This window comes from Numenius arquata, chromosome 5 (genome assembly GCF_964106895.1).
Source record: "Numenius arquata chromosome 5, bNumArq3.hap1.1, whole genome shotgun sequence".
NCBI lineage: Eukaryota > Metazoa > Chordata > Aves > Charadriiformes > Scolopacidae > Numenius > Numenius arquata.
Genome location: NC_133580.1, coordinates 70,617,512 through 70,637,290, shown reverse-complemented (window position 1 = coordinate 70,637,290; position 19,779 = coordinate 70,617,512). Strand labels below are relative to the sequence as shown.

Here is a 19,779-nt window from a genome sequence, read left to right as displayed (position 1 = left end):
GGAGCAGGCCCACCTAGAGCAGGTTGCACAAGAGCAACCTCAAGAGCATCCAATACAGGAGGGCCGTTTATGGAGAGAGGGAAAGAGCCAGTTTATTCCTCCACGAGGGCCTCTGGATGAGGCTTTTGAAAGAGCCCTTTGTGACGTCTCGGGTCCCACCACTCCTCCTCACAAAGACCCCGTGGCACAGGTCAAGAGACTGCAGGTCTTGGGCCCATGAACACCAGGCAACACAGGCCGACGCAGTGCACACCGGCCTCTGTGCTTTTTCTCACATCTTCTGAAAGCGTGGGAAGTGATGGGATTAACGGGGATGATTCGGATGCTGCAAGAATCCTTCCTGTCCATGGGGAGCCACACCCGGGGTGCAACCAAGCCCAGTGGGCTGTTCTATTGTTATTTTAGGCCAACGAGATACCTATGTTAAGCTCAAGCTCAAACCCTTTCCTTTTCCCAGCTGTACCAGACACTACGGCAGAAACAGAACGGGCAGGACTCGAGGGCTGGTGCTGGTTCGGAGGGAGTTTTCCTCCTGCAGCTGCACTCGGACCCTGAGCTGCCATTATCAGCCGCAGAGACCGATCAACCTTTGCTGCCGCCCCCTCGCTGAAATCCAAAGTATGTCCAGCACAACTTTCCCCAGGATATGGATGAGCTGAGATCCATGCTGCTGTCACGCAGCACGTCAGATTTCTTTAAGGCTTCCTCCAATTACGCCAGCTAATAGCTATCTTCGTTGGAACTAAGGCGCATGGATACCTACTGTTAGGGATGCTATGGTTCCTCTCTCCAGAAATACCCGCTGGGGCTTCAAACACCTTCCTCGGCCAAGTTTCGCTTCAATCAAACCACACAGACATTTTGACTTTGTCTAGAACTTTTATTTCAAGAGTAGCATTGTTTTGAGCATATTCACAAGAATAAATATAAAATTACTCTTCAGAGTAAGAAGATGAGCTTTTATAAAAATATATCTCTATCCCACAGAACCACTTAGGCGGGGTTCTCATTAGGAAATATTATTTAATAAAAAAATAAAACACTGAAAATAAAATGCTTGACCTATACTGATTGGATCACCAAACAATTGAAATTTTTAAAAGGATATAAATATTGTAAATATTGTTAATAAAAATAACATTTAAATAGATGGGAAGCCACTGAGTCCGCCCAGGTGAACAGAACACTGCAGGAAGCCGTTTCCTCTACAGGGTCCCAACTTCCTTGTATTCGCTGGCGTTGGTTTGTCTCTTCTTGCTTCGGTACCTGCAAGTCGAGGAGAGAAGCGTGAGTTGTGGAAAGCCCGTTGTTCCCAGCGGCTTTCTGGGGAGGGGGGAGAAGGAAGAAGAAGAAGAACTCTGCATGACCTCCTCAGGTTAGTTTTAAACCTCTAGCAGGTGGGCTCTGTCTGTGCTCATCTCCAGCTCTGGGATCACTTCCAGGCAGGGTCTCATTTCTCAGCTCTTCACTGAAGATTTCATATCTGCATTACGGTCTCGCTGCCAGTGCTAGGTTTGTCTTTGAGACATCCTGCTGGCTCCTTCCCTGCCACGGGGCTGGGCACCTAACCAACTAGGCCATCTTCTGCTCGAGATGACGCGCCAGCGAGTCTTCAGGCAGGGAAGAGGAATCACAGCAGGCACCATCGAGCCATCAGATCTGCCAAGCCCAGCTCTCCCTCTGGGGAATGTTCCACCTCCTCGGCTCCGAGAGCTGCCTACGATTAGTTATGAGCCTGAAGAATGATTCCTGCTGCCTGTGGGCCTGGTAGTGGAGAAGACTACTGTCCTCCCTGGTGAAGCTGATAAGGCAATGCTCGTGATATCACAGTCACCACAGTAACACAGCAGATAAACAAATTAGCTAGTGTTAAATTAGCTCTCCAGTTCCTAATGACTGGGGAAACGGCATTACCAAGAAAAGGAACTAGAATTTTCCTATTCCCTGTCTGCTCCCTCCTTTGTCTCAACACACCCTCTAAGGGAGACGTGAACTGACCTACACAGTCCTCCCTCAGGGTTAAAAGAGGGTACTGTTGCCTTGCCTGTAATTTGGGGTTTGCTACGTACTCAGCACACTTCCTTTTTTTGAACACTAAGTGCAGTCAAGTGAGTGGAGGTGTCCCGGTCCCTCTGGGATTGCCACACACACAGAGCTGACTTCCCTTCCCGAGCCACGAAGAAAACCTTTCTTACCTTCTGCAGATGTAGTAGCTTGTGAGAGAGATGGCGACGAGGAAAAGCAGGACGATGATAACTGTCAGTGCCACGTACTCCTTACTGAGGGGTTGCCTGACAAGTTCGGAATGCACACACCGCACCCCGGAGAAGCCCACGTCACACCTGAGGGGGAGAGACATCGCCGTGGGGTTACACTCCAGCAGTCCAGAGGGCATGTTATACTGCTGGCCTGCTCTTTCCTCAGGGACGAGCAACCTGAACTGATGTAACTCAAGCCCATAAGGCCCTAGAAACGGGTGCGAATTCTTCAAGTAAATGAGGAATACCCTTAAAAACGCCTAGAGGGGCTTTATTTTGTAGGCTGAATCAAAGGAGAGGCCTCGCTGCTTCGCCTGAGGTCTGGATCTCACGCTACTGTAAATACAGCTGAACTGGGAAGCACATCAGAACGAGCGTCCCAAGTTTATGTCGGGACGGTGACTGATTTCAGGTGTCTATGGCTCTCACCCAGGTTTCACTGGAGCCCGCACACGTGCCTAACGCTTGCTCAAATGCAGCTGAGGTGTATTACAGATATACTGCTCCATCTTAAGTTCTGGAAGCATTTAAATGCTTTGCTGGGATGGTGTTCTGCCCAAGTGTCAATACCACGTGTGGTTCACCCCCAAGCCCACCCCGGGGAGGTCTGGGGGACGCACTGCGCCCCATCCATACCTGCAGTAGTGCTCGTCCAAGTCCACGATGTATACACACTGTCCGTGGAAGCAGTAGTCCTTCATTTCAGGCTTGCATCTCGTTATCCCGACTTGAGCCACACGTGGACTGTTCTCTGTCTGGACTGCGAGGAGATTCTGTTAGCACCTCATCAGCCTTATTTTCCCTTTGCGCTTCCCAAACAACATACAAGCTTTATAAGTACAACTAGTGGGAGGTGTCCCTGCCCACGGCAGGGGGGGTGGAACTCGATGATCTTTAAGCTCCCTTCCAACCTAAAATGTTCTATGATCCTATGATTCTATGACTAATACTCTTGCTACCAAGAGACCTTCGATGCAGTAGGCATTGAAGCAGGAGAGCCTTCTGATCCAGGAGACGATTCTCCCAGGCCAGAGCTATCCTGAGATTTCCTTCAGGAGTTCCACATAAAAAATTTCAGCTTTTCAGCAGAGTTCTCACCTAAGACAGAGCTCTCCTGCTAAAGAAGCAATATTAAAGGAAAGGCAGGCTAAAAAATGGTTTTTTGTTTGACAAGTCCACTTACTTAGTGCTGTGGTGCAGTTCTCCATCTCACCAGGCCCACATAAAGGGATCACTGTTGTGCCCAGGACTGCCTGCAAGAGGTAACCTACGAGAGAATAAAAAGAAGAGTCAAAACTAGAGGCTTTTCAAGTATAGTTAAGTATTTCAGCTGGTGTAGTCATGACATTAATACAAGAAGAACAGAAGATTTTTATCTTAGCAGGAAAAACAGTGTTGTGAGATAAAAAAATACAGGCATGAGAAATCTGTGCCCTATCTTATACAGGCAGCCCAAACAAATATTTCTGAAATACAAAATTTTAATGTAGAAGAGAGATCAGACAGAAACTCGGTGTCCGTGACGACCTCCCACCTGCTCTCTGAGTGAAACCGGGCAGGAACAGGCTGGGAGAGACTACACAGGAGAGGCAGAAATTAGTCCCCCTCGATTATGTTGGGTTCCTGACTAGTCTGGCGCACCCCTGCAAGGGACACAGCCGGGGCTCCACAATTAACCAAGACAATCCAGCATTCAGCGCAGGAGGAGCTCTTTCAGTGATCAAAATCAAGATGTCCTTGAGTCACAACCATCCACAGGGAGAGGACTTCCTGGGACTCAGCAGGTGAGTGCTGCTGGTGACTCAGTACGGCAGGTCTGACCCAGGCTCAGTGCCCCACCACCGGCTTCGGAGACCACAGACTGCTCCTCCAGGCAGGCTTAGCACCAAAGCTGCTCTTGAGCAGCAAAGAGCTTCCTCAGCTCTCGGCTTGCTGTGACCAGACTGAAAGGCTGGACATTTCCTGCACTAACACCCACTCCTGAGTTTTTCAGTCATAAGCCCACTGGCAGAGACAGCAAACACCAGACACCCAGCCCTCTTCACCCGGGCCCTGGGGTGAGAGGTTACTGACCACTTAGAATCACAGAATGGTTTGGGTGGGAAGGGACCTTAAAGCCCATCCAGCGCCACCTCCTGCCCTGGGCAGGGACACCTCCCACCACACCAGGTTGCTCCAAGCCCCCTCCAACCTGGCCTTGAACCCCTCCAGGGATGGGGCAGCCACAGCTTCTCTGGGCAACCTGGGCCAGGCTCTCACCACCCTCACACCAAAGAAGTTCTTCCCCACATCTCAGCTCAATCTCCCTCTTTCAGTTTAAAAGCGTTACCCCATCCCCCCCCCCCCCCATCTCTCCTGGAGCCCCTTTAGGGACTGGAAGGGGCTCTAAGGTCTCCCCAGAGCATTCTCTACACATCACAGACCCTGGGACAGTGTTACTTTTCTCAGCAGAACCCCCAGAAGAAAACATGTGCATTTCTGTCCTTCCTTCACCATCCCCTGCGGCTCAGCAGGTCTGATGGGCACCAGACATAAGAGGAGACTGCACCGGGTGGGCTGTACCGAGCTGCACAGCCACAGCTTTTGGGTGTTCTACTAGTCAAAGGAACGATTCCAAACAGGATTTGAAGGCCAACGCAAGCACTTGTAGCTTCCTGGCTACCCATGGGGAACAGCCAGTGTTTGCCCCAGCTGGCCATGAAATGCACTTGGCTAACACCGCTGCTGTGGTCACAAACTAACCTGCTCCTGAACTGCTTAGTCACCAGCCCCATTCCACAGGAGTCTGTAATTTGTGTCTTTGGGCTGTTTGCCCCTATTAACTTGTCAGGTCATGCATGTCTAATGGAGGGAGTGTGCCCTCATAATTTCTTGATCACTCTAATTCAACTCTGGTTATTAGAAAGTTTCATTATGTCTCAGAGTTAAATCTAGTAGTGATTTATGGATTTCCTGCAGCTCATCTATTTCTGGGTGGTTAGTAGGCTTCCTTTAGCTTTATTCCAGCTGGAGACAAGAACAGGAATCTCCATGTCAGAGGGACAGGAGGGGTTTGTGTTTCTTTAAAAACACCATTCCTTCTCCACCGCATTCCTAGCAAAGCTAATAAGCCAGGTTTCCATCGCACTTTAGAAGGAAAGAAAAAGACTAGGTCTGCCGAAGAGAGAGCCGCGGTAAGAGGCCAAGGATGCCGGCATCGAGCTGGAGACCAAGCCGGAGACACCTGCGACGCTGGCGTGACTCAGCAGGACCTGCCTTTCACTCCAACAGGGCAGGACCAGTGAGTTTACTTTCAGGGTGGGATTTTTTTTTGGTTTGTTTTTTAACCAACACTGTGCTCACTATGGACTTCATCAGAAGCAGGAGTTTAACACTTCTGTCAGGAGAATTTGAGTAGAAGCATGTGAAGGATGAGGCCACCAGCTGATGGGCGGTGGCAGCTCAGTTACTGCTGGAACATCAGGCTTTGGACCGGGTGTCCCAAATGATGCCGGGAACAGAAGATTTACGGAGTCGGTCCTTATTCCCAGGAACTAGAGGGACATTCCAGGAGTGCTCCGAGGACTACGCTGCTCCCTCGGCAGGGAGGACAGCTCTGTCCCACTAAGTGTACGCCCTGTCACTGCAGGAAAGGATGCTGAAATCCTGAGAGCAGCGAAATCCGAGGCTCCCTCCTGTTCCCCACCTACTGCTGCTATCGTCTCCGTGTGACGTGCCGTGGCCAGATTTGGTCTGGGGCCACGTGACAGCAATGAACATAAGGCAAGGCAAAATATGCCAGAGGTACCTGAGACACCCATTTTTATCGTACTTAGTTAAGCAGATGGATAAAGGCAGCCGGCCATCTCTGTTAGCCCAGTCATTTCTGTTCCCGCTTGCCTACTTCCTCTCTGAGCAGCTGCTTTTTAATCTAAAGTTCCCGGTTCCAGAGTTACCAGAACCTGGCTTTTTCATTTGAGAAACTCAAACCTCAGTAAGTGCAGGAGATGGGTCAGCTCTTCTCTTGGCTCCAGGAGGCGGCACCGCTCTCCAGCAAGAGGAAAGCCCAAAATTCAGACACCTGCGAGGGACAAATTAAAATACACCTCCTCCTACAGCACTGAACAAATTCTTGCCCCGTTCCAGCCATGTGCAAGAACCGATAGCCTCCTGTGCCCGACTGCCGGCCGGAGAGGCTGGAACGCAGGCGTGGGTATTTGCTGACACCCAGCAGTATTTTCTGCGTTCGGGCAAAGTTCTTTCTGCTCCGCACTGATTATATTTTGCCCTTCCCCCCATGCACATATTTCTCCTCTGACATCAATGGGAGGGGGGTCCTGCAGGAAGGTGAAGGATCCACAGGCCGCAAAGGCAAGGAGAGCCTTTCCCAGGATAATTACCAGGCGATATATACCGACACAGGACCTGGGATTAGACTGACCTACTCAGATTTTTATTCCTTTGCTGATCCCTAAGCAAATACTCTCCAGAGTACAAGATAACAATACCTCCTGGTGCTGCAGGTGTTCCTGTGAGGTTAACACCGACAGCAGGTATTTCTGGACCAGGAATAACGCTGCTGTTCACTCGTCCTTCCATGAAAGATGAAAGGAAAACGAGGGGCAGAGACTGGCTGCCTTGGCTTCACACAGCCTTCCTCAGAGATGACATGCAAGGGCTAATTACCAATTCTGCCACTGAAAGCCAGCTATAGGTTCCGTTTACTGGATGACTGGTAAGGATGAAGGATGCATATCCAGGATACACGTAACTGAGAACTAGTCTCCTTGCAAGATTTACACCCATTTTAAAGGGGAATTGTCAGGTTTCTGAGAGGGCAATCATCATTTGACTTGGCTTTGCCTGTCATCCAAGATCACTAGTCTTGTACTGAAGAAGACCCCACAAAGCTACTTCACATTTGGCGTCTCCGTAGTCTCTGTGCCACAGAGGTAGTGCCTACACTTTTCCTGTGGGTTGCACTTCCAAGAAAATGCTAAGCGCAGAGGTGTCCCAGTGACAGGCACCCAGAGGATCTCAGCCCACTTTAATTCTAGAGACACATCAAGGTGTCTCTGGACCCATCACCTGATTTGTGCGTGTCTGACTGTCTAAGGCCTTCTTTGTGTAGACTCAGGAGGAAACATGGAAGTGAGCCCGCCTGCCCCGTTGCCTTTGTGAGCATCCCTACTACCACTGCCTAACTCCAGTGCCTCACCTTCTACGTCTCCCTGCTGCTGACCTCCCCAGCTAGCCACAGAAGCCTGCAGGCCGTCTCAGACAACGCAAGCGCCTCTGGCAATAAAGGCTAGGTGGGTGGTTGTGCTTCAGATGAGGATCACAGCGATGCAGAGTTAGCCAGGAAAGCCTTGCAAACAGCTTTGCCTTACTCAAGATTTGGCTGTGCACCTATAGCCCTTGCTCACATCAACCACAGCATCTCCAGAGCTCAGGTTATCCACGTAGACTGAACATTTTTTCCTGGGAAAGGAGAAGTGGTCATTCGAGACAGTTTTAACCACCTCAGAGAAGGCAGACCTCCCCGTCCTTGCACTCAGGAGACCTCCTCTGGTTTCCTCTTGCTGTTTCGGTTAGGATGTACCTGGTACCTGACTGTGCCCACCAAGGCAGGTGCCCAACACTCCTCACCCATGTGAAAGGAGATGCTCTCAGCCCTTTCCACCCCTCGTCCCCCTGTGGTCTATGTATGCTTGGCCTGTTGTCTAAATGAAGGCACCGGAGTGGTGGTACCGAGAGAGATGGGCTCGAAGGAATGACCCAGGGCAGCTGGACAGAAGGGTCTATACATGTTTCTTGGAAGGAGCACCCAGGTTTCCCCATCTCAGGTTTTGTACCCGTGACTTCAGAACTGCCAACGCAAAGTTGGATGCCCAGGACCAGGCCAGAGCATCCCTATGGCAGCCCTGGAAACACCAGCCTGTACGGAAGACTATGGCTCCAAAACTGCTACAGCCCCACGATTGTCTTCCACACTGTGCCAGGACTTACTCTTAAGCAGAGATAATGCAGATAATTATGTATTATGCACACCCAATCATCTCAGTACTGCTTCCAGCCCTGTGGGACCTACACACCAGTGATCTTTCACATGCTCCCCCTGTGCCACTCTGCTCTCCACCACATGGCAGGGGGCAGAGGTCCCTACTCCACAGAAGAGGCAGAAATCCATTATTGCTCCCAGCCAGACACATCAGCCACTGATGTTTTCCACATCTCCAGACTCAGCGACCTTCATGTTCAGCCCATTTGCTGATAGCCAGACAAACGTGACGCAGGAAAACATACGGTCAGCAGCTCCTGAAACCGTCCAGTGAGCCTGGATACCCGAGGCCTGCCCTCCCCACCCACTGGGCATCACGGTGACTGCAAGGAGACCGGTGGCAAGGCTCCTTTCCTGCAGTAACTCACGGGAAAGGCAGGGCCTGGGCTTGGCTCCATCACCCTGTGGCTGTCACAGCACCCTGGCTCCTTGGGGGTGAGCAACAGCTCTCTCCCACCACTGCCCTTCTGCCACATGGTCACCAAGCTCACGGTAGCCAGGGTATAAAGCTGACAATGACTGTCACTTGGGTTCAGCTTCAGCAGGGAACCTCTTAATGCCTGGCACAATGCCACCTACAGACAGTCATCCCAGCGTCTGCCAGTGGCACCGAGTTCTGCTTACACTGCTGACCTGGGAGGGAAAGGCAGCAAAGTGCTCCTGCCACTCGTTATGATGCCATCACGCTATGACTAATCTACCCCTTACTATTAGATTTTGTGCCTGCCCCGGAAATAGATAAATCCGTACACAAATCCATGAAGACACACCAGTTCCTTCCAGTGCCAGTTTTGTGCAAAGTGTGGCTGAGTCACAGACTACAAGATGTTCAGCCCACTGTCCTGGCAAGCGAGATGCTGGGATGGAAATACCTGGCCGAGAAGAAAGACCGAAACTCCCGCTGCAGTGGGCTGAGCAGATGAGGGAACATCCGCCCCAAAAGAGAAGTCTTGGGAACGGAGCTTCCCCATCTTTCCATCAGAACCGCGACCCTGAGCCCAACATCACGAGTGTGAGAACTTGCTTTGCCGTTAAGCGAGAACGCGACAGGTCTCGGGGCTGCCTCGAACCCCTGCTGCCCGCACAGTTCAGTCACCCCTCACAGGGTCAGCTCTCGGCAGCCACTGCCCGTCGCTGCCAGCGCCCAGGGCAGGTGTGTGGCAAGGAGCAGTTGTTGCTTCACAGCACACCCAGGCTCCAGGACTCTCCATGCTCTAAGGATACACGTGTTCACTCTGGACTTTCAGGTCGCTTATGTCATGCAATAGAGTAAGGTGCTGCCGGTGAGGAGGTGGAGAAGTGTCAAACAGAGGGAGGCCACAACCTGTTTTGTTACCACAAGGAAGTCTCTGCCGCGGGGATTCACCTGCTGAGCTCACACATAGCGTGGCCTGGGTGAAGGCAGCAGGAGCAGAAGACCAACAGGACAAAGTGGGAGAGAACAGACCGTGTTGCTTTGAGCAGAGCTGGGGAGAAGGGGAATGAACATTCACCTTTGCTCAGTCACAGGACACACCTGGGCATCGCACAAGCAAGGAGACGTCCCGTAGCAGCACGGCAGAGAGTAACACCCGTGTGCTCCGCTCCTCCGCTCACGCAGCCACCCGGGTACACCCATCCCTGCCCGAGACTTCATCGCAGAGAAGGAACTCGTCGCCTTCACCTGAAGGCGAGCTGACCTTTACCTCTTCCCAGAGATTTTCCAGCAGCTAGAGAACGCCCCAGCCCCGCCACTCGGTGCCCGGTCCCCTCCCGCCCCGGGCAGGGAGCCGCCGGCCGTCGGAGCGGTGCCCGGCGGCTCGGCAGGGCCCGGCGTCGGCACTCACCGAGGAAAAGCAGCAGGCTGCGGGCCCGCAGACAGCCGGCGTCCATCGCCCTGGCGTCCCCGGGGAGCGGCGGAGGAGCGGGGAAGGCGGCGGCGAGCGGCGACGGGAGCGATGTGGCTGCCGGCCGCGCCGCCCCGCACCTTTATGGGCCGGCGGGAGAGGCGGGGCCGCCGCCGGCCGGTGATGAAACCCGGCCGGGCCCGGGGCAGGTACCGGCCCCTGCTGCCTCCTCGCTTCCTGCCCGCCGCCCCCGGGGTGGGACGGGCCGCCCCGGCCGCCCTCCAGGGCCGCCCGCCCCGGGGGCGGCGGGCAGGGTGCACCCCGGGTCGGTGGGAGGCGGGGGGCAGACCGGGCCGGCCCGACCCCCCTGGCTGCTGTCCGGCTACTTTTGGTTTTCTCTATTTTAGCAAGAATTACCGCAAATAGTGCGGGGGGCTGTAAAATCACCTGTCCCCTCTGAGCGATCCGGCCAAGGCACCGATGCCCGGGGGTCCGCGGGGTGACGGATACCCGGGGCTGACCGGCACCATCGCCTTCTGCTTGCCTCAGTCCATCGGTGCGAGGTGTAACGGTGCGGGACACCGACACCACCACCACAGCGTGGACCCAAAGCCGACCCCTGCCCGGGGGGGGCTCTGCCTGCACGTGAAGGACCATTGCACTGCCACCAATGCCGCCCACGCGTAAACCAAAGTTTCAGGGAAAACGTCTCAGGGCAGGCGGCCAGAAACCTGCTGCCGTCCCCAGCCTCCCACCTCCTGGCATTTCTGGAGTGATCCTCGGCACACACATGCCGCTGCCAGGGAGCAGGGGGCAGAAACGCTCCATTAAGTTACAGCACAGGCTGCAGGAATGCCACCACCGTGGTCTCTAGCTCCGTGGGTGCTCACCCCGCATTGCTCCTCCAGCCCGTGGCCTCCTCGCAGCCCGGGCAGTTCCCTCTACCAATATATCTTTCAGTTACTTAGACACCAGTTGACTAATTATGGCTACTTTTTAAAAAAATTCCTTTCAAGCATCTTGTTGAAGCCCCTGTGCTCTGTCCTACATCAGACAGCGCCTTGTTCAGCGCTCACATCCCACCATCAGATACCTTGGGGGTACCCCACCCCCAAATCCCTACTATACACGTCTTCCTGAAATAGAGAGTGTGCTTTATCTACACAACCTGCTCAGCAATGGCGGGTGTTTCTTTTCCTTTCAAAGCAAAAACCTTCTTCTCTGCTCTTCCTCTGCCTTACCACTTTCCATCGTCAAAAAAGGCAAGGTGATACCCAATTACTGCAGGGCTGATAAGCTTATCTCACAATAAGGAATTTGAGTATTGGTGCAGTTTAGCAGCTGATGACTCAAGTATCCATAGTTTCTCCATTTTATAAGCGGTTATTGATACAGGAGAGTTGATTGCAGGATATACTACAGAATACGATATACTACATTCTCCAGGCTCAGATTGCAACGATAAGTAACAAACACATTAATCCAGGGAGCTGGAATAGATCTGGTACTTACAAATCATACTCCTCCTTGTTTTGGGAGCGTTTTCTTAGCTCTATGGAAGTGTGGAGATGCTGAAATGAAGAAAGGCAATGTGTTACTATAAAATTGTATGTCAGCAACATTTATTAATTATCCAAATGGTACGAGAGTTGGCAAGATAAAAGTAAAGATCAGTGCAAAAGTAGCATTTATATTATTATTTATATTTATATATTTAGTTCATCCTCCACAAGTAAGTGGGACATGATAAAGCTGGAATCTTTTTCTAAGCCTTCTTTTCCCCCCTCCAGCATCAGGGCCATGGCTTACCCCATACAATCAGTGTAACGCTTTAAGATTAGGTTTTTTTGATGCCACATGACTGTTTTCGTTGCTGCTTTAATTTGGGCTGATCCCCCTTATTAAGGATTTTATTGTCTGCTCTTTCAAGGATCATAATGAGTAAAGGAAGGAATTGCAATGATTAGTAGAGTGTTTCTGTGTGTGGGCATACAGATGCCTTAAAAAGTAGCATCACTGTAGAACTTCCACTTTATAATTAATTTCACCCTTAAATTCCTGCATGATTTATCTTCTGAAAGACAGCATTTAATTATAGTCCTGTACCCGTATCCAGTTACCAAGTTACTCTGACACAATTGGAGCAATTCATTGGAATTTCCTCTTTCCAATTTGAATATATGGAAAACAAGTATCACACACATCTTTGCTTCACCTTTCATGCAACGTTGTGTGTCCCACAGCATGTGATCCCACATCTGGCATCCCTGCTGGCGGCTTTCACCATCCTCTCCTCCACGTGGAAGCCGCCTCGTTCAACAAGGCTGATACACACCTCCAAGAGGCCAGTTTTCCCAGAGGATGTTCACCCCGAGCACCGATGGGTTGACTCCACGGCAGATGCGTGGCATCCCACAGTCCTGCGCAGGGAGCGACGTGTCTGCGCAATGCCGAGAGGCAGCACCCATTGGGCAACAGAGCATCATGGGCGCATCTCGGCTGGTGGCCTCAATTTCTGCTGGGGTGAACGGGCACACCCAAGTCAAGTCAATGATGGATTTATGGCACTTGGCATCGGAGCAGCGAGGAGCCCCCTGGATGCTCTAACATTTCAGGACCTTCTTCTTTACTAAGTGTAACAAGTACAGGAGGAAATACCTTAGGAACTTGTGCAAAAGACTTGCTTTTATTACCTCGCAATGGCTTAATCACAATCTTTTTAAAAAAACCCGCTATTTACTAAGTCCACAGGCTCAACTCAAGCTGAGCTCATGGGATGGTGGGGTGTGGGACTTAGGAAGGACAAGCAGGGACATGAGGATGGGGTGTCGCCCTCTGTGTCAGTGACCAGCAGGAGTGCATGGAGCTCCACCTGGGGATGGATGAGGAGCCGACTGAGAGCTTATGGGTCAGGATTAAATGGAGGGCAGGGACAGGTGACATTATGGTGGGGGTCTGTTACAGGCCACCTGACCAGGAAGACCAAGTAGATGAGGCCCTCTATAGATAGACAGGAACAGCCTCAGTTTCATAAACACTGGTCCTCATGGGGGACCTCAACCACCCTGCTATCTGTTGGAGGGACACCACAGTGCAGTATAAGCAATCCAGGAGCTTCCCGGAATGCATTGATGATAATGTCCTTCTCCAAGTGACAGAGGAGCCTTCCAGTACCTAAGAGCGGCCTACAAGAAAGCTGGAGAGGGACTTTTTACAAGGGCATGGATGGATAGGACGCGGGGTAATGGTTTAAAACTGACAGAGGGGAGATGGAGCTGAGATGTGGGGAAGAAGTTCTTTGCTGTGAGGGTGGTGAGAGCCTGGCCCAGGTTGCCCAGAGAAGCTGTGGCTGCCCCATCCCTGGAGGGGTTCAAGGCCAGGTTGGAGGGGGCTTGGAGCAACCTGGTCTGGTGGGAGGTGTCCCTGCCCAGGGCAGGGGGTGGCACTGGGTGGGCTTTAAGGTCCCTCCCAACCCGAACCATCCTATGACGAAGGCCATGTTACACTTAATCCTCTTTCAATGTCACAGGTATTCATCTCTCTCTTTTTTTTTTCAGACAGAGCAGCAGATTCACAGCCGTGATTATTTCAAGGGTACGGATTGAGCTTTGTCTGTTAGCTTGTGTGTCACTGATGACACAGGACTTTCTATGAACAACATACCCTTTTCAACTTAGAGAGGCAAAAATACAGGTGAAATGTACATTTTTCTGTGCTTGAAAATACTTTTCCGCATGGTGATTTGCTGTAGAAGAACACATGTGCTCATAGCAAGGAACTACCACTTTATATATGTGTTTTTACATAACTAAAACCATACATGGCAAGTGACTATACTACTTACTTCAGCTGCTTTCTGTAGGACCTGCACTCAGTTTTAAGCAATGCCGTTGTGGGGCTGGATCTGCATTGGTTTTGTCTGCTGAGAATAAGACCTATTTGCAAATTCAAAATATTTTGTTAGTAAGCATTTTCGAAACTGGAAGAAAATCGTTCCCAGCCTTGCACTGAAGCACTTGGCACTGTTACACACACAAAGTAACAAAAAGCAGCATTTTCATAAATTCTTGGGAAAACAGGGCAGCATTTCTGAAAACAGCACGAGTGCATACATTAGTACGTAAGACAAATTTATGTATACAGAAACCTTTCTTAGCACAGCATGAGAGATCCTCAAGAAATACTCTCAAAAGGTCAGACGGCTACTTGGAGTGCAGCTCACTTGACAGCATTTGCATTTCGACTACAGAAAATTAATATTGAATATGAAAATCATAAGTGGTAAAAAGAACAGGGCTCACATATGAGCACAAACACCCTAAGAAGGGAATACATTTAAGTGGGATACATAGGTGAGATAGTCTGGAGGAAACGGAGTAAGGAAAAACCTTGAGCCAAACTTACTCCATCTAAAGGTCAGTTTTAAATCTGCCATGTATGAGGGATGAATTAGGTCAAGTGTTCTTAAACAACCAGGCTTTCCTATAAACTATGAGAGTTCAAAACGCTGCCCCAAGCCTGAAAGTGGCTGATGCCTCTTCCTGTAAATGCAGGGTGAGGTCAAAGCTACAGGACAACACAGATGTTTTTCTGTTTTTTAAAAAAAACAACAAACCCCCAAATTTGCTGATTTCTTAGCCAACTTCTGAGGTCAGCATTAACTAGCAATTTATAAAAAGAAAGAAAAAAAACTTTGCAAACAGCTAATTCCCATCCATCTCAACGTGTTTCAGAAGATGGGGATGGAAAGGCAGAGAGATCTGCCAGTCCATGCCGGATTGCTCCCTACAGGGCAGTTTTTAAAGCTTCATTCTTCTGGCTTGTATGACATTTCCACTACTCTCCCCTGGGCAACTCCTGAATGGCTCAACACATCTCACTGGCAGGAAGAACTTCGTAACACTCAGCTGGTGTTTTCCCTTTCCTAATTACAGCTCAGTGCTCCATGCTCAGTGATTTCTTAGCCTCCAAGGGGTTTGTAGCTTTTCTCATCTGTGGACTGTTTTCATGGCTTCTGCCTTTACTTGCTGCTAAACCTGGGGAAGCATTTTATTTGTACCCTTGTAAAGGGTGTTATCAAACCAAGGCCCCCCCACATCCCTGTCCATCTATCTAGTAATTGTTTCTCCTTGCTTCCACTGATTTGTTAAGCGTATGAGAAGGACCAAGGTGGGAGAAAAGTGGTTTTTCCCACAGCATGTAGCAGGTTGCAAGCAAGCTGGCAGAAGAACACCAGCCCCTTACCCATCAGTCCTGTGTGCTCTTCTGTCCATTGGCACCTCTTTCCCGTTCATGAAGTCATCTCTTCAACAGTATTTCTCATTCTCCAGGAAGATGAGAGTTAACCACTGTGAGAGAGAACACATGTAGATACGAAGACTGCCCTCTCTGATGGTTCACCACGTGTACATGCGGGAGCAGCACTTAGATCCCTGACCAGCAGCAGGTATAACCGAAATCATTAGGTGAAAGCGTGTTCCCAGCTGACCATGTGGCACAGCCGCTTGACAGCTCTGTCGTGAGAGTGACATCCATGTCGGAACAGTGAAATGACAGCAAGAACCACCAGCGTGGGGATTGGTGTGACTCACCGGGCACTCACCGGCTCCTGTCAGGCTTTCACCTCAGCAGTCAGTCCCCGCTCCGGGCTCTCCAGCGCTGCCTTCCATTCTTCTCCTCTGCCTTCCATCTGGGCAGCTGGCACTAGCATGGGGGAGACAAGAGGAAGACTCTGTATAGGAGTGCCACTGTCCGCGGGAAGGGAAGACCTGCCTTGGGCTGGAGCTAAAGCCTAAACCATACATGATGCACGCAGGTGACGCACATCTGCCTCTCCTCTGCTCCTTTTGGGAACCTTGGCCACCACGCAAGCCTCAGCTACAGTGGCTCCAATCCCTCTGGCAAGTGTATTTCGCCCCTTTCATTGATGCAGCGGGTGAGGAGATAAAAGCAAGGCAAGGGCAGAGAAAAGGCTGACTTGTGGGCTGCTTCCCAGCCTTGGAGTTCCTGCACTTGTCCTGCTGAATGGGAAGGAGCAGCACCAAGCTGTGACTCACCTCGTGCTACAGGCCCTGCGCTGCCACCAGGACTTCACCCATTTTGGCTGCACCTCAGCGGTGACTGTCACCTGCGCACGGGGAGCTGGGGCACCCTCTGCATGAGGAATGGAGGAACGTGTCATTAGGGACGATGGAGTAAACAGCCATTCACCTGAAACCAGCTTAGCCAGCACACGTTTCAGAAACCAAATCTAGGAAAGAGGCATGGGTCCCTGGTGTATTTGTTTGGCTTGGTAACCAGTGCTAGGCATGGGAGCAAAGGCACTTAGTGGAATTCCCCCGTCCACTAGCATTATGGGACACTCCCATTACTGTCCTGATAATTGCTGTTAATCATTACTATTACTGAAGTGACCAAAAAAAAAAAAAAAAAAAAGCTGTCAGGATTAGGCCTTTATTGTGCTGGCTGTTGTCATGCAGAGGCAATGAGACAGCCTGCCTCAGGGAACCTATAAACACGGGAGCCCAACTCATCACCGCAGTCACATTTCAAACTAGGACACTGTGGTCCCCAATGAAGCTTTCCTACAACTCCAGGCAAAAAAAAAAAAAAAATAATAGCCAGGCACTCCCTCCTGCTCACATCAGCTTGGAGCCAGGCTGCTCATATCCTGCTCTCTGCTTGCTGAGATGCAGCTAGAGGGAGAGAAGCTGATCGGGAATACTTTGGGGTTGCAACACTCAACTAGACGTTCCCATTCAGTGTTCTCCCTGTCTGGGCCCTGCCTGCTACAAAACTCCGTATTCTTTGATCTCCAGTGAATTGAGTACCACCAGCTCCCAAGAGCCGCCCATGAGTCACATGGTACATGGAAACCTCTGGGGTTTGGTTTGGGGATGACCCAGACTATGTGAAATCATCTTCTAGTCACCTTCTCCTCCCCATCCATGGTCTGAACATCACCTCAGGTATCCAAGCCTCCCCGGATACCATTGCTAGGTCACAGACTGAAGACACGGATTAGCCAGCTTAGCCACAGACTGGGTACCAACAGGGAGCCCCAGGGAAAGCCTGTAGGCCTCTGTGGGGCTGAGAAGGGCAGAGAGAGCTCCAGCACAGGTGGAAACATTGATTTTTCCTCCCACATAGGCAGGTCTGGGTGCTGTAAGCCCCCAGGAATGGACAAAGACCCCAGTTTTGTGGTCAGAGCCGGTTGTTCCCCAGCCCATCTCAGGAACATGTTTGGACCCTGCATGTTTCTCTGCTCTCTCAGCAAGGAGTCGCGGGCTTGCTCGAGGGCCAAGGGGAGGCAAAGGCCCCAGGAACTCATTCCTACCTCTCCACCTGTGGGCAGGGAGGGTGCTGGTCGCCTGCTGCATGCATGGGAGAGGGGACAAGAAGAGGAACCTGCACCTGGATGTCCCTGGGGAGAGGTGGCAGCAGCCAGTCAGCTGACCATGACACTTTCATGGATAACGCCTCTGTGTGGTAGCTACACATCCACCCCCTCATCCTCGTTCCTGCAGCTTGATGTTATTTAAGAGATGCAGGAGATTTCCTTTATGACACTGGGAGCGCATGCGTGTAAATCAAGTGGGACAGGACAAAGGCCAGGGCTGGGCTTAATTAGATTAGTGTTGGTTGTTAAATTAAGAGCAGCACTAAGCTAGGGCTGGCAGTTCTTGGATCAGTGCTCCTGCAGCTGGGGTCTTTGTCCTTCATACATGAAATAAAGGACTATTGATAAGGGTCAATCAGCCAAAGCTGCCAAAGACAAGTTAGGTCTTTGAATCTAGTCAAACCCCTCAATAACAACAGTCTCTCTACAGGGCTTTCAAAGAAAAGGCATCCCTGAAAACTACATTTTTGTAAGAGTCCGAATAGAGGCTGCCCATGAGATGCTGAGGATGAGACACCTCTGGCCACTGACTTGCAGCATGCCTACGGCAGAGGTCACTCCTTCATACATAACACACTGGCGTTCCAGCTCCACACCCGGATTAACCTACCCTGCCCAGACCAGGCACACACAGCCCGGTATCTCCCAAAGCAGAGGCCACTGACCCAGCACAGGAGACGGCCTGGTTTAGGGGAAACATGCCTGATGTGTGAGCCCAGGCAGAACATGGCCCCCTCTGCTGTCTCCGTCCCTGCTTCTCAACCTTTCCCCCCATTCCATTCTTGTAACCTTCCCCTTTGTGAAGCAGGAGGGAGATTTCCAGGAAGGATCTGCTGTATGCAAAGCTCATTACCCATCTTTCCAAACCAACCACTTTAAAGGGTGCATAGGTTAACTAAACGGAAAAAAAGAGGTCTCTGTGCAAGTCTCTTTCCCCGATCTCCTGGAGCTTTCTTATGCAATGCGCTGCTGCGTGCATTTGATTACAGTGGGACAGCTTTGATTACCATGTCACATATCATCAGAGCTGCCGACTGCATTGCAAATGCTGGAATTGTCTTTTACGTAGATCTAAATAACATTGGAGCCTTTGGGCAATGGCCTTCGATTGTTTACAATGGCTTTCATAAACAGGATATTAACAATTTGTAAATATCCTGCTGCAAACCCCTCAGCTGTACTTGCAGGCTCACAATGGACCAGTTTGATACATGCCCATCTGCAATCAGTGTCTCTCCGTGAAACTTCACTGGTAACGTTGCACTGCCGTTACTGACCACAACAACTGCCTCCAATCCTATGTACCAATGCTTCCTCTTCACCGCTTCTACAAACTGTTTGTGGAGTTGACACATCTTTGGAGCATTTCCTGGGGAAATATAAATCATAGAAATAATACATTATTGTCGTCATCATCTTCCATAGGCTTCTGCTGTGTAGTTCTCATTCAGGTAGAGAAAGCAAGGGAATTACATTGCTCTCAATTCTTGTTGCTATATCTTACCTAGACGTAGGGCTTTCTTTTCCCCTTCATATAAACTTCTACTCCAGCTGAATGAAGATGGTAACATACATGTACACACAGACACATGCACACAGAAAAAGGTAACATTTTCTTGTGAATTCCTTTGGTGTTGCAAAATAGAGTGTTTTGATGGTCAATAAATAGATACCTGTCCATAATCCTGCAAATTTTCTACAGTAAATCTAAAAAATACCTTTCAAAAAGAAGTCATAAGACTAACCTCTCGTGTTTAAGCAGTCCACCTCAGAGAGAGGCCAAAAGTTCCTTCTACGCTAAATACTCTATTAAAAGCTATGTATGACTACCCCGGTGGGCACACATTTAACTGGCCAGGTAGCTAGCTCCGGGGGATAGAGGAGTTGTCTTCACGCAGAGGGAAGCTCCAGAAAAACAACAGTAAGAACCCTTGGTGTAGGAGAAGTAGAAGCACCAAGCTGTATCGCTTCTGATCCACACGTGAATAACCCACTACAGGGAGCGCTGATGCAAAGTAGTGTGACAATACTTCCTTAGCTCCGAAACAAGTGCCTTGAACTATACTATAGAACAAGAACTCTAACTCCAGGCTACAACTGTGCTAGCCTAAGGTCAGATGCCAGTAAAGCATTTAAGAAATAATAGTTGACCCAGCCTTAAATACTATTTGGGCAGGTGAGGGAGTCCTCATAAGAACGCATGTTATTGCTGTCTCCAAACATGTTGCATCTAAAAGAAATCTTGCTGCAGCTATC

General features: G+C 50.5%; 1 protein-coding gene across 1 annotated transcript in view; it reads right to left on the bottom strand.

Annotated features, from left to right (window-relative positions):
- Positions 1 to 1,205: 1,205 nt before the first annotated feature.
- MTHFD2L (methylenetetrahydrofolate dehydrogenase (NADP+ dependent) 2 like) overlaps positions 1,206 to 19,779 on the bottom strand; it is a 77,533-nt gene continuing 58,959 nt past the window's right edge. The window contains exons 8-11 of the mRNA XM_074147331.1: positions 3,442 to 3,525; positions 2,895 to 3,018; positions 2,196 to 2,342; positions 1,206 to 1,266 (exon numbers count right to left, since the gene is read on the bottom strand). Coding sequence (XP_074003432.1) covers positions 1,206 to 1,266; positions 2,196 to 2,342; positions 2,895 to 3,018; positions 3,442 to 3,525 — 416 coding nt within the window. The remainder of the gene's footprint in view (positions 1,267 to 2,195; positions 2,343 to 2,894; positions 3,019 to 3,441; positions 3,526 to 19,779) is intronic.